The sequence below is a fragment of the Aquila chrysaetos genome, chromosome 4 (genome assembly GCF_900496995.4).
Source record: "Aquila chrysaetos chrysaetos chromosome 4, bAquChr1.4, whole genome shotgun sequence".
Lineage (NCBI taxonomy): Eukaryota > Metazoa > Chordata > Aves > Accipitriformes > Accipitridae > Aquila > Aquila chrysaetos.
Window position 1 is genome coordinate 52,777,856 of NC_044007.1, and position 14,894 is coordinate 52,792,749.

At 36.4% G+C, this 14,894-nt stretch overlaps 1 protein-coding gene across 2 annotated transcripts in view; it reads left to right on the top strand.

Annotated features, from left to right (window-relative positions):
* ROCK1 (Rho associated coiled-coil containing protein kinase 1) overlaps positions 1-14,894 on the top strand; it is a 95,086-nt gene that overhangs the window by 62,153 nt on the left and 18,039 nt on the right. For both annotated transcript variants that reach the window (XM_041122835.1, XM_030011200.2), the window contains 8 exons: positions 490-674; positions 1,342-1,411; positions 2,844-2,938; positions 4,830-4,995; positions 6,647-6,740; positions 9,638-9,726; positions 10,057-10,245; positions 10,747-10,912. In XM_041122835.1, coding sequence (XP_040978769.1) covers positions 490-674; positions 1,342-1,411; positions 2,844-2,938; positions 4,830-4,995; positions 6,647-6,740; positions 9,638-9,726; positions 10,057-10,245; positions 10,747-10,912 — 1,054 coding nt within the window. The remainder of the gene's footprint in view (positions 1-489; positions 675-1,341; positions 1,412-2,843; positions 2,939-4,829; positions 4,996-6,646; positions 6,741-9,637; positions 9,727-10,056; positions 10,246-10,746; positions 10,913-14,894) is intronic.

The following is a 14,894-nucleotide window of genomic DNA, read 5'->3' on the forward strand; positions in this document are numbered from 1 at the left end:
AATAATAGTTTCATCCTTACTTTTCTTTACAGGGCAGTGGGAATGAAGGTTATAACACCTTTCTTAGGGGTCAAAACTTGTGTAAATTAGCTTTTATATAGGTAGTAGGCTGCATTTTTTTCTAGGGTGAGAAGTTTTTAAGATCTGAAATCCACAGAGAGGTTTGCAGGACCTTTCAGCAGACAATTTGGGTTTTTTCCATTGTTGCCTTTAAGATAAGATAAAACATGTTTGGGACTTTGAAATAAGCTAAGTGTGGGGAAGCTTTATCATCACGCAGCGTCATATCTGTACGTTCTTAAGGGCAGCAGCTTTCTATAAGATTATTGCACTGAAGTGTTTGGAGATTGAGTAATATTTTTACGTATTGTACAATGTGTAGCATCTAGGCGATGGTGTTTGACATAAAATAACCCATATATGAAACACTTTTCAACCACATGCAATTGGTTATTCAGCAAATGCTCCTAAACTGAAATATTTATTTAGGTAAAGAATCTAGCACTTCAGCTAGAACAAGAGACAAATAAGCGAATAATGGCACAGAATGAATTAAAGGCACAAGCTTTTGAAGCAGATAACTTGAAGGGTTCCGAGAAGCAGCTGAAACAGGAAATCAATACGTTGTTGGAAGCAAAGAGATTACTGGAATTCGAATTGGCTCAACTTGCTAAGTAAGTAAAAATCTGAAGTAAAATGGAAAAAGTTGCTTAATTATACATGTACTGTTTTGCCTGTTCCTATGAGTGAAAAATGTTCTCTGATGCATAGGCATTTTTTCCTAAACTAGAAGAATATTTTTAGCTGCATGTTATGATTTCTGTATGTAGCCTTCAGTGTTGGAATATTTTTGTTATGAGCTATGAGGCAGAACAATTCTTGGCTCATCATTCGATGTCAAGGCATATATATATATGCCACTTTTATTTCAGTGACTTTTTTATGGATTGACTGTGATACTACTTATTAAATCATGTGGGACTTTTAGTTTTACTGCATTGGAGTCAATAGCTTTTTTTCCCTTTAACTACCTGATTCTTTTTCTTAACATTTCTTAAGTTGACTGAAGACATTTTTCATTAATTAGGCTTCTATAATATCTTCCTTCAGCTGACTTAACATTTCTCCATTTAGAATACTTCTTGTCTTCTGAATTACGTACTGAAACAATCATCAGGGTAGAATAAGGAATGTAATTAAATCAGAATTTTAGGATGCAGCAAACTGTTGGTCTTTGTGAAATATATGTGCAAATGTAATAGGATGCTGTTCTGGTTAGAAATAGTCTGTCATTTGTTAGTAGTTGACTTTTACCTGCTTTCCTTTTTTATTTCTTCAAAGACAGTACAGAGGAAATGAAGGTCAAATGCGTGAGCTTCAGGATCAGCTTGAAGCTGAGCAGTATTTTTCGGTAAGACTTGTAAAGAATTGTGAGTGCTACATTTTGACATGAAATCATTGAACATTGAATATTTTGACATATTAACATTTTTTAAATGTAAATAACCACCTGGCATAAATCAGCAATTCACAAAATCCTGCTTGAAATACGAGCGATGAACAAAAAATTAGAAAACATTGGATAGTCTATCTAATATGTTGCTTTGTAGTTATTTGTCAAATCTTATATATAACATTGAGTAACTCTTACCTGAATTATTCATCAGAGTAGTTCCTGTCTTGAGGTTGGAAAAGAGGTATTTTCCTGACATAATTGTAAAGTTTGTAGAGAGTTCAAAATCTCTGTACTTACTGGAATATATTCTGTGCTATTGATCTACCATAAGTGTATTTAAGAACTGTAGATCCAGTAGCACTCTGCATGTATTCCTCGTCCTTCTAAAAGGGTAACTTCTCTGCACCTGAGTCCCAGAAGAGCCTTATTCAGTACTCCAGATAGCCAAAATGTGTATTTCATAGATTTAATTTGATCTGTATAATTTCTGTGAAAAGAAACAATAGCATGAGATGCTCTGTAATGCCTAAACTTCAAATACGTTCGTGAATATGGACAGTTTCATTTCTCTTTGGGAAATACTTTGTAAATTCATTTCTTCCTTGGAAGGGCAATGAAAATTTTTGTGTTCAGTAAACTGCATATGATTGTAATTTCATTATGAGTTACAGATTTTTGTGCATTTCTTCATAACATACTGCTAATAAGAAGATCCAGAGTATTGTGTTTCATTCTCAGTTTTCTCTTTTTTCACTAGCATGTAGGTTAAATGAGACATTCATAATTCAGTCTGAATATTTAGCAAAAGTACTTTACTGTAGAAGATCAAATTTTAACTTTCAGAATTACTGGTGGTGTTAATAACAATATAGTAGTTAAGAACAGAAGTCATTCATGTAAATCAGACCTCTGTTGAATCAGTTATTAAGACAAAGTCAGTCTGTACACAAAAAATCTAAAGTCTAAGAGAAAAGATACATAGTTACATGCAAAGAGAATACAACAGCTGGAAGCATCGGAGAGTATTAGGCTTGACTAACATTTTGAGACAGTCATGCTACAAGAGGATGCACTTTTGTCCTGTTGTCTCAAAGAGACCTGCCCAGTTATGTCCTAGTGCATGCCCTGCCTTTTGTCAGCAGGTGTGTTTGTACAGCTATGTAGGAAACCAGACTAGAAAATTGAAAACTAACCTTGTCATGTCAGTTCCCTACACAAGGGAAGCCGGAAAGGAGCATCTTGGACAGGCAGGAAGGAGGAAATTCCATTAAAAACAGTACTGGCATGTGTTGGGGTTTGACAGATTCAAACCAACCAGTACCAAAACAATGAAGAATTTCACTATGGAATTTGAATAATGATTCTATTTTTATGCTTTCTTTTACAGACACTTTACAAAACTCAGGTTAAGGAACTGAAAGAGGAAATTGATGAAAAGAATAAAGAAACTCAAAGAAAAATGCAGGAATTGCAAAATGAAAAGTATGCCCATTGTGTTTCTCGAATAGACATAAGTTTTTCCATATAGTATGGTCTCACTCATGAAGATTTTGAATCGGAGTATGTTTAATTCCTTCAGAAAAAGACAAGTCTCAAAAGTGTTCCATAACACCTCGTAAGATGGCAAATACATAGGATGTTACTTATGCTGATTTGCAAAGCCAAATATGGGTATTCATATTTGCTTTGGACTCTATTTGTAATGTCTGGAAGAAGAATGATAACTCCTGAGAATTTAGGAAGGTGCAAAATTTTGAAAAAACATTCCAATTTGTGGTAATCATCTTCCTTGTGTAACAACTTTTTTAATTTGATAATATTACCCTGGTAATTACTTGGTATATTTCTATAGCCAGTAGAATAATTTGAGAAAAAGATAATGAAAATACTTTGAATTCTAAGTTTAGTATACTGATTACAGCAAAACCAGTTAATCCTACAACCATTAATCGTGATGTACTTTTTCCTAAGTTAGCAAATAAGGAAAGAAGTTTTTTAAGCTTGTTTTTCCAATTTATTAATTTATTTAATAGTATTTATTCTGAAGCAGGAGACAGTAGCCTTATGCATGAAGCAGAGTTCTCTTCTAAAGTCTGAGTCTCTTGTTCTACTTAAGCATCAGCATTGCAAAACAATTTAAAGGGAGGAGGCTATGTACAGTGTTCGTGATGCGTTTTGGTGAGCTAAGAAAGGAAGAAAGAAAAGATGTTGTGCTAATAAATACAATGTAGGAGGAAAATACCTGTCTATGCAAAATTGTTCAGGAGTAGTATCCATCTTAAAAAGAAAAGTGGGGGGGAAGGTAGGAGAGACTTCCTTTATTCCTCTTTTGTTTTGTTGTTTTTTTTTTTTTTTTTCCCTCTTCTCTTACTTATTTTTATAGCTTCCTTTTATTCTATTCCCTCACTGTTCTCCACAATTTTATGTTCATCATAAATGTTTTTCACCTGGATACAACTATGGGAATTGTGACAAACTCTGAGTATACTTCAACAGTTACCTTTTTACAGTAGAGGCCCGTATCTACTACAGATGTATCAAATCAGTGGACTCCATAGTAATAAGTGTTTCATTGCATAAATCTCTTTTTTATTTTGCAGTGCAGGAAGGGCATCTGTCATGAGCCCATAGTGCAGTAATGTATTGCCACTTCTATCTCAGCATGCTGTGGGCTGTGTCACATGTTGCTGGGTACATCTGACTTGTGGGTGCTAGACTGGCCACTGTGCTTTATGTGGGTTTCTTTGCAGGCAAATATATAGGAGCTCTGCCTGTACTCCAAGCAAGAGCAAGAAAGTTTGGCTTGTATGCTGAAGTGATTAGAAGTTGTGTATACATTAATGAGATACTGCACCTAAGTTATCGCCCCCTGCCCCTCAAGCTGTAGATAGAATATGCAAGCCTTTCTGCAGAAGGTTGCATAGACATAGAACCACTATATGTTTTCAGAAACCTTATACAATTTTCCTTATTGTTCAAACAGTCTGGAGCACACATCTTCATGAGCAGTAAGCTTGTGTGAAGAGGTGGCTAATGCTGATAGGGTTAAATATCTTCCAGTGGACCACACTGTACATGCAATTTAATTTTATTTTTATTCCTTAAAGGCAGGAGAATTTGACATCTGTTTTCCTAAGGATTGGTGTTTCATGGATGATTGAAATTTTAATTGAATTATAGTAAGCTTGCTACTGTAGCTTGTGTGGACCATCAAAAGACAAAACTATATGGAGTGTGGTCTTGTAAATCTTGTTTTTCTTAAGAAACTAAGATAATGACAATTAGCTGAGTGGTGTAGTTTGTGTTTGTTAGTCTTCCTGAAAATTTGGAGTGTTTTGCATAGGAGAACAAAATCTTAATGTCCTTTTTACAGAGAAACACTCACTACTCAGTTGGATTTAGCTGAAACCAAAGCTGAGTCGGAACGGTTGGCACGAGCACTCCTTGAAGAACAGTATTTTGAACTGAGTCAGGAAAGCAAAAAAGCAGCATCAAGACACAGGCAAGAAATGACTGATAAGGACAGCATCATAAGAAGGGTAAATTATTCTGCTGTAATTAATACCTGTATATATCTTCCAGCTGGAAACAGAAATTTATGTTTTTATTTTAATTTATTAAGTCTTGTTATGATCATAAGTGATACCTATTTAAGTATCTTAAGTTTTGGACCCAGCTGGAACCTTCAACATTTAAATGCCATCATGTGAACTCACAAAGAAATATAGACTTGATGAATCTGAGGTGAAGCCAGAATGAAAATTAAGTGAATGTCTGTAATTCAGTTATTAAGCCTTTTGTAATTACTACTTGTCATTGCCCAATGTATTATTTAAATCTTGTAAATTTGTGGAGCTGTGTATTATAGACTTTTATTGCAAAATAACTTAGTCTTTTAAAAAAATAATACTTGGAAGTCTTGAGTTTCTTCCCACTGGTAAACTATTAAACCAAACCAAAACCCAAACCCCAAACTGCAATTTTTCAAGATACTTTTTAGCGTAGGTCTTGAGTATTAGTATCAGGTTGATAAATGTCTTAACTGAAGAGTTTCAAATAGCAAGTCATATGTAGCATAATTATATTACCATTATTGTTTTTTCCTATTTAGCATCAGATATGCAGATTTTCTTAAGAATCCTGGGGTGTACAACTTCAGTAAAACTCTAGGCATAACTGAACTTGGATCAATTGCTCAAAGCTTTCTTTTAGTGCTACCATGGATATTACATCTCTGTGTAAAGATAGCAGAGGTAGTGTTTGTTACATGTGTTTTCTTTTATAAGCTTGAAATCTCCAGAATGCCACCATTTCTTAAGAAGCATTTAGAAGACTGTCTTTCTGTGGCATGGAAGGAATACCTCCTTGCCAATGTCTGTTGGTTTCAAATATTCTGATAATTTTGTCAGACAGCTTGATGCACAGTCATTTCTATAGGCTTCAAAAAACCCCCTTTTTCAGGAATGCAATTATGTCTGGTTTTTAATATGTATTTCTTAAGTGGTTAGCAAAGTGATTCTGACTGTGGCAGCTAACATATTGAAAGTGTAATGGTTTTCCTTTCAGGTTTTTTTTGCACACTTATGTACACGTTTACCTATGTATGCTTTGACTTAGACCAAATTTAGTTTTATTCTTATGCTGATGTATACCTGTTTTTCTTGATATATGACAATTATTTAGCAGCAGATGCCATGAATCTATTCTAGCCTTCAATGCTGGAGTTGTATCATCTATCAGCTGCTTTTCTGTCTGGATTCAGGTGTCTGGATTCAGGTGATCAGGCCTCTAGGTACCACTTCTTCCAAAGTACCACAAATTAATTGAAAATCGCCACATTCAATAACTGCCAATCTAATTTTGCTTAAGTTGAATTTTTAATTATATACTACAGTGTTGTCAGTTCTGCAAAGATCATTTAAAAAAAAAAAAAAGAACTGCCTCTGGGACAGGTGTATTTAAAATATTTAAAAAGCCTTCTGGTAAATCAAGACAGCTTAGAAGAAAAGTACCATTTTTTAAAAATTCAAGTATGAGAGATAAGCAATTTTTTTTTTTAATGTAATCTGAGGAAGGCATTCCAAGTAAATGGCTGTTATACGTTTAAGGGTATTTCAAATAATACTGTTATAAATATTTTCGGAATTTATGGCAAGTTCTTTATTTTAAAATGTGTTTGTTTTCATTTAGCTGGAAGAAACTAATAACACATTAACCAAAGATGTTGATTTAATAACAAAGGAAAATTCAGAGATCAGTGAAAAAATTAAGAAACAGGAGGAAGGTATGTAATGTTTGGAGTTTTAATTCATGTTATGAAGTGCAATTGAATTTGAAGCATATGTGGCAAAATGGAAATGGGAAATGGGAGAAGACGTTGCTGTTTATCTTCCCTATTATTTTGGGCTTGATGAAAAATAACGTAAGTCATTGTTTTCATCTTGAAAATATATCTTCCATGTAAACTGCACCCATTTTTAAAAAGGGTGGAAAGGAGGATCCTAGGAACTACCGATGAGTCAGCCTCACCTCTGTGCCTGGGAAGATCATGGAACAGATCCTCCTAGAAGCTATGCTAAGGCACATGGAGGACAGGGAGGTGATTCGAGACAGCCAGCATGGCTTCACCAAGGGCAAGTCCTGCCTGACCAACCTAGTGGCCTTCTATGGTGGAGTGACTACATCAGTGGACAAGGGAAGAGCTATGGATGTTGTCTATCTGGACTTCTGTAAGGCCTTTGACACGGTCCCTCACACCGTCCTTCTCTCTAAATTGGAGAGATACAGATTTGATGGGCAGACTGTTCAGTGGATGAGGAATTGATTGGATGGTCACATCCAGAGGGTAGTGGTCAATGTCTCAATGTCCAGATGGAGATTGGTGACAAGTGGTGTCCCTCAGGGGTCCGTATTGGGACCAGTACTGCTTAATATCTTCATCAATGACATAGTGGGATTGAGCGCACCCTCAGCAAGTTTGCAGGTGACACCACCAAGCTGAGTGGTGCAGTTGACATGCCTGAGGGACAGGGTGCCATCCAGAGGGACCTGGAGAAGCTTGAGAAGTGGGCCCACGTGAACCTCATGGAGTTCAACAAGGCCAAGTGCAAGGTCCTGCACATGGTTCGGGGCAATCTCCAGTATCAATACAGGCTGGGGGATGAAGGGATTGAGAGCAGCCCTGTGGAGAAGGACTTGGGGGTACTGGTGGATGAAAAGCTGGACATGAGCCAGCAACGTGTGCTCGCAGCCCAGAAAGCCAGCTGTACCCTGGGCTGCATCCAAAGCAGCATGGCCAGCGGGTCGAGGGAGGGGATTCTGCCCCTCTGCTCCGCTCTGGTGAGACCCCACCTGGAGTGCTGCCTCCAGCTCTGGGGTCCTCAGCACAGGGAAGACATGGGCCTCTTGGAGCGGGTCCAGAGGAGGACCACAAAAATGATCAGAGGGATGGAACACCTCTCCTGTGAGGACAGGCTGAGAGAGCTGGGGTTGTTCAGCCTGGAGAAGAGAAGGCTCCGGGGAGACCTTACTGCAGCCTTCCAGTACTTAAAGGTGGCTTACAAGAAAGATGGGGACAGACTTTTTAGTAGGGCTTGTTGCGATAGGACAAGGGGTAATGGTTTTAACGTAAAAGAGGGTAGATTTAGCCTAGATAGAAGGAAGAAATTTTCTATGATGAGGGTGGTGAAACACTGGAACAGGTTGCCCAGAGAGGTGGTAGATGCCCCATCCCTGGGCACATTCAAGGCCAGGTTGGACAGGGCTCTGAGCAACCTGATCTAGTTGAAGATGTCCCTGCTTATTACAGGGGGGGTTGGACTAGATGACTTTGAAAGGTCCCTTCTGACCCAAAGTATTCTGTGATTCTAAATTGTCACTCTTTCTACTGTATTGCTTCCATTTCCATGCACTGCCTTTATTGTTGAAAATGGTTACAGCCTTAGCTGTAGCAGGTAGGAAGAAGTGAGTTTCTGCTGACACTTCTCTTCACTTTTTAAAACAAGTTAGCACCAAGTTCCTGCAGGCATAGTTGGGAATGTCTGTCCAGTACAGCTCGTCCATATATTGTGTCTAACCCCCTTCTGCCAGCCATGCCCTTGCATGCATGGAAATTATTAAGGAAAAGTATTTTACTCATTTCATATTGCACACTATGTATTTATTAAAGTTTTTATTTCTATCTCCAGTATTTACAGTAAAGCAGTATCAGTATTTCAACTTCCTTAAGATCTCACTTAGATTCAGAATCTAAGTTGTGATCTCATGCATATCAGTGGATTGGCATTCTATTTACATGTATTCTGACTATATGGGAAGTTACTTTATTATTCAGTTTACTCCCATGGTTTTGCATTTGAGCAGGCATTATAGAATTAGAATGCATGCTTTAATATCTGTTGACTATGAAAGCAAAAGCCTTACTGGTTGTGTTGCCAGTGTTGTTGCAAATACTATGTAGGCAGGAAGACATACTAAAATATTTTCCCTTACTTTTGCATTTCTGTAATAGCAGGGATTGGGTGAGCAAGCAGTTTTCAGTATTTTTTCGTTTATGGAGTTTGTTACTTTTAAATACCTGAAAATTGTTACTTAAGTGTAGTGTTGGAGGAGAAATCCTTGTCAGTGACATGCATACTTCTAGAAACTTGGGGAACAAATTAGCAGACTGGAGATGTGATAGAAAGATAGCTAGAATTAAATAACTGGTGTGTGAGACAGGTGTGTGGGGGGAAATGTAACAGAGTCATTCCTTGTTTAAAGCAAGCCTTTCTCCCCATGTTCTCTTTATGCCTGATTTGAGAATCTGTACTGAATGTGAGTCCAGTCATATCAGTCTTATTCTGTGTGGATACTGGCTTAATTTTTGGTACTGCAGAAACACTTTTGGTAGTGCAAACACTAAGGAAGTGGGACAACAAGCTTAGTCATCAGGAAACAAAAATGCATATGTTGGCTTTAGTATTTCATCTTGGTGCCTTTCTGATATATTCTTCTGGTAGTTTTCCATCATTATAGTAGCATTAAACAGGTAGCCTTTATTATTGCAAACTGTATTTTGCACATTAAGTGACACAACAGGAAAATGGAGAAAAAAAAAAAAGATGTAATTGTAGAAGTGATTAAGCTTAGAAATATTTACTTTGTCCTAAAATACCTCAAAGTTTAATATTATTTTAACAGAATACAAAATCAAAAAAGAGGAGGAAATCAATAATATTAGAATGCATTATGAGAAGAGCATTAACACTGAAAGAACTCTGAAGACACAGGTATAACTTTTTATGCAATTTAATAACAATAATTACTTTGCATATCAGATGTATTTTCAGTTTATTGTTTTCTGTGCAACTAACTCTTAGTTCCTTTGAGATTAAGTTTATATTAACCATGATATATAATATGCATTGTGACATTTGTAGTTGAAAGTGTAAGTTTTGATGCTGTATAGTTTTCAGTATTACTTCTGTTGTGAGTAAGGGCCATTTGTGTTGGTGAAGATTTTTTTTGATTGAATCCTCTAACTAGAGGGACTTATAAGTTTTGTATGAAACATGCTTGCATATATAATTTTTCTTACTGGTTTTCCCTTTTCTTAACAGGCTGTCAACAAACTGGCTGAGATAATGAATCGGAAAGATTTTAAAATAGACAGAAAAAAAGCTAACATGCAAGATTTGAGGAAGAAAGAGAAGGAAAACCGGAAGCTCCAATTAGAGCTTAATCAAGAAAAAGAGAAGTTCAATCAGATGGTAGTGAAATACCAAAAGGAGGTCAATGAAATGCAAGCGGTAAAATAATCTTAATTTTTTTGTCACATTGTGGAATTCTCTCTGCAGGAAAAATGTATAGCCTACTTGAAAAAATGACAAGTTCTGTTTCAGGTGTTTTAGGCTACAGAATTTTAGTGAGGCAGAGAACTTGGCAAGTGTGCCATTCATTTCCCCTTCCTAAATTCTTAACTGTTAAAGTTATTGATATATTATGAAGACTAAAAAACTGAATACTGTGTAGCATACTATTTATGCAGTTTATTTCACTGGTAGGTGGTCTCCTTTTCAAAAGAAATGCTAATTTAATAGATTAATCAGACTGTTTTGTACTTGAATGCATGGCTGGATCTTTGATATTTAACTTTTTTCCAAGGCCTATAATACTACAATAGTTTCAGCTAATGCTATCAAAAGTATCTAGAGATATTAAAAAACAAATAGTAATGAGTTTTGTTTTCAGAATACTTTGCTGCCATATTTTTGATATCACAGTAACTATGCATGTGTATATAAATACAGCAACTAGCAGAAGAATCTACGTACAGGAATGAGCTCCAGATGCAGCTGGATAGTAAAGAGAGTGATATAGAACAACTACGAAGGAAAATTTTGGACCTCCAGCAAGGAATGGATTCCACCAGTGTTGCTAGTCTCCAGCCAGATGAAACGGATGGAAATCTTTCAGGTAAGAGGAAAGCATATTTGAACTACTTGATTTTGTGCATACACATAGTTTTGGAAGGTATTGTTTCAAACAATTTTAAATTTTTAAATACCTTTTAAAAATCTTCTGTCTGTCTCTATCACATCTCCACTTCCTTTTTTTGTTGTTTTTATTTCATAGCTTAGCTGCTTATATTTAAGTCTTAGTGTCTTCTCACATCACTCCTCCCACTGTATGGCTTGGCATTAGCATAATTTTTATCCACTTTCATGGAAAGAGTATCTTTACATCTGCTGCTGTTTGAATATAGTGAATACAATGTACAGTGACCAGTGAATAGAATACAGGGCCAGCACTTCCACAACATCATGACTGTATTTTATGTCTTGAATGCAAAATTGCCTTGATCTTGTCTGTTCTTACTCAGAGTCATGTAGCACCTTTGTGACAAGTGGCAATAATTGCTGATGTGAAAAATAATTGTAGGAATTTCCATAATGCATGTATGGTTATATGGTACTCTGATTTAGCAGATTAAAATAAGAACAAATAATACAGTGCATTAGCCATTTCTATGTAGTGTCAGTTCCAGGCACTATATTTTGAGACCCACTGTTACACTGATTAGTGATTTCCCCCTCCCCAATGTTTGAAAAAGTGTAAGCAGTTAGTACTTTAACGTGGTCCACTTCTATATCTCTAGATACAGGAAAAAACTTTTAGTGGTAATAAGCTCTGCTTAACAATTTCCATATGTTGGAGCTAGGTTTATTTTTTTTGTATAGTTAAGTAATTTTTATAATTTATCACGAAATTCTTAACAAATGTTTGTCTTACATGCCTGTCTTACAGATTTACAGCCTGATTTTTATTGTAGAAAAATATATTCAAACATACGAAAATAGAGTACTGTTTTGGGTATTTTAAAACTTCGGTGGACAAGTAATCAGATGAAAGTAGAATCATTTTAGGTGTCTCTTTTCCTGTTAATGCACTTCATGCTTCTCAGATTGCCACATTCTAGAGTTTTTCCAGGGGTCTTAGAGTGATTGAAATTTCAGGTAGGTTATGAGACTTAGTATATGTTTTTATGTAGTTATTCCTTTCTGTGTCTGTTTTTGTGTCCTGTCTTCCCCTAGTATATTTTTAGATTTTCATTTTTAGTTAATATTTAAATGAATTCTGGTCTAGAATACATTTTCATTCAGAGAATGATACAGTCTTTTCTCTACAACTTCCATTCTGTCCAAGAAGCCTTTTGCACTCTGAAGTTTGATCTGTAAAACCCTCAGGCAATTGCCATCTTGTAAAGTAAATGTCTATTTTACTTCTTTCGAAAACATCTTCTGGGCCAGACTTCCATCGAAACTCAGTGTGGGGAATTCTTCGAGCTATTAGATTGGTGAAGGAACATTTCTTTTCTTAGCTGTCACCTGCTAGGAACTCTCTCTGGTATTTCTGAACTGTCAGTACTTCTCAGGAGTTTTTCTCTTAGATACTAATTCTCAGTGTATTCCATTTAACTGGGGTAAAAAAGAAATCGGGGGGTTTTACTTATTAAAGTGTTCTTTTCTCCCCTCAAATTACTATTTGGAATCAAGCCTTGTGTTTGATAGTGTCTCCTAAATGAAGAACACTGTAGTACATAATTTTTTATTGAAAATTTCTGAACTCCTGTAAATTGAGAGCTTAAATTTTTCTGCAAGAAAACAGACTAGATTTATTCTACATAAAAGGGTAGTTTTGAACTTCCTCACTTCCCTTCTCAGCCATTTTCAGCATAAAGGCTGTTGTGTATTACACTGAAAACACCCAACGCCTTCATCCGGCCATAGGCACCTTCCCTGTTTTCTTCTTAAGGGCAATAGTATGTCAATGTGACCCTGTTGTCTCTTAGATCTTGGAAAGGCTGTAGGAGTAAGCTCTTTCTTTGTCTGCCTCATTAAGGTACGTTATTTTCAGTTTTACCTCTGGAGACACATGTAGTCAGGCTTCTGGCTATATGACCTGCTGCTTTATTTTTGGGGCAGAAATTTTGGTATGTGCAAGATCTTTTCAAGTCAGCTGTAACTTTTCCATTGTTAATTAGAACATCACAATTACTGGAAGTTCTTGTGGTCTTCATCTTCTGTACTTATGACCCCTCTAACTATTTCTTTTTTACCAGCCTTTCATTTCTCTGCTTTTTTGCCCTTTTCTCTACATATGCCTCTGATTTTTACTGCAGTTGTGCTGCTGGTGTTACTGTGTCATACAGGTAGGACCTCTAATACATATTATTAGGAATTCTCTAGATTTAGATCGTGTCCCTACATGCTGCTTTTTTTTTTTGAGTGAGGCTCTGAGGTGATCAGGATCTGAGTAAGAAGCAATTTAGGTAATTAAAAGAGATTAAGTGACATTAGTATAGTCAGATTTCACACATTGTCAAAGAGCCAAGTAGAGGGCAGAGGAGTGCACTAGCATTATAAGGAGGGAAAAAAAGCCAGTCTTCAAAGTAGAAATACCCCATGCCACAGAAAGAGGAAATTATCCAGCATGTAGTTATTTTTCTGCAAACCAAGTAATGAGTCTTCGGAACAGAAGGTGGCATGCCACAGCAGTTCATTTGCTACAATTTAGTTGTATGAAGTTGTCTTCAACTGTGTGCTAAGTTCCTGTCACTTCTATAGCCCAAACATAGACATTCCTTCAGAGCACCTTGAATAACATCTTGTTTAAGAGGTGGATCTGATGAGTAGTCAATAGGATTCTCTAGCTGATGCATCTGTTCTTATGGGAAAGACATTCCTTAAAAATATTTAAGGCAAATAAACAGTAGAATTACTAAATAAGTAATTATAGTATGATTTATTCAGTTTCCCGTCACAGTAAAAACACCACCAGAGAAAAAATGAAAACATAAAATAATGTAAACATATAAAAGAATGATTCCATGGTCTCAATTCTGATGATGGGCAGTCTCTGGTTTCATTGAGAAAGAACTTGGTATGAAATGGTGTGATAGTAATGTTGGTGGAATTCCAGAGAGACCCCTGGCTCTCAGGCATTTTCTGCTGTCCTCCTGTATGGCAGACAGGTTCAGGCTATGGGGTAGTGTCTGGTCTAATCAGGGAGCTTAGGTTACCAGCCACCAGACAGGCTATAAGAGTAGAATTCATAATTTACAGGAAAAGCATCTTGTAAAATTTTGGGGTCAGAAGGCTTTGCACTCTTTGAATAAACTTAAGGTAATACTAAAATGAATTCTTAATACTCAGAAAAATTTAAGGAAAAATTTTCTCTATTTGGAGGTAGATACAGAGAAATCACGTGGTAACACACCTTACAGCTGCACCTCACTTGGAGGTAGTTTCTGTCTGTTGTTGAGCTAAATACCCCCTCAAGTTCTGGTAGCTCCCAGGGCAATTTATGTTCTCCCAAGGAAGGGATTGGCTCATTTAGACAATCCAGGCTATTCTCAGGGTTTGGCTTCACCAGATGGGAAAGATCATGATGTGGAGGAAGATTTTCCTTTTGTCAGTTCTAGACATTTTTTGTAACTCTCACTCCTGATTATTGATTCAGAGAGCAGCTCATGTCTCAGTTGATATCTCCAGTGTTAATAGAGTCCTTGCTGAAACAGCTGAAATACTTGCTTTTTAATGATGCCTTTGGAATGCCTCTGCCTCCTGGCTGGACTTAGGAAGTCTTAATACTTACATGATTGTAAACAGAATTCTTCTTTGTCAAGACAAAACATAATCAGGAATTTAAGGCGTTTTTTCCTAATTGTTATAGGGCACTTAACCTGTTGTGAATTCTTTTCATCTGATTGGCAAGATAATTTAAGCAATTGAGCTGTCGTACAGGTTTAACTGCAGCACATAATATTTTACAGTGTATGTTATAAGTCATGTTTTACACAAAGATAGGGTGGAATAATAAACGTGGAACATTTAAGCCAACAGTTTTTTTGGAGTACAGGACACAGATACGACTTTCTGAAATACCTGCAAGTAGC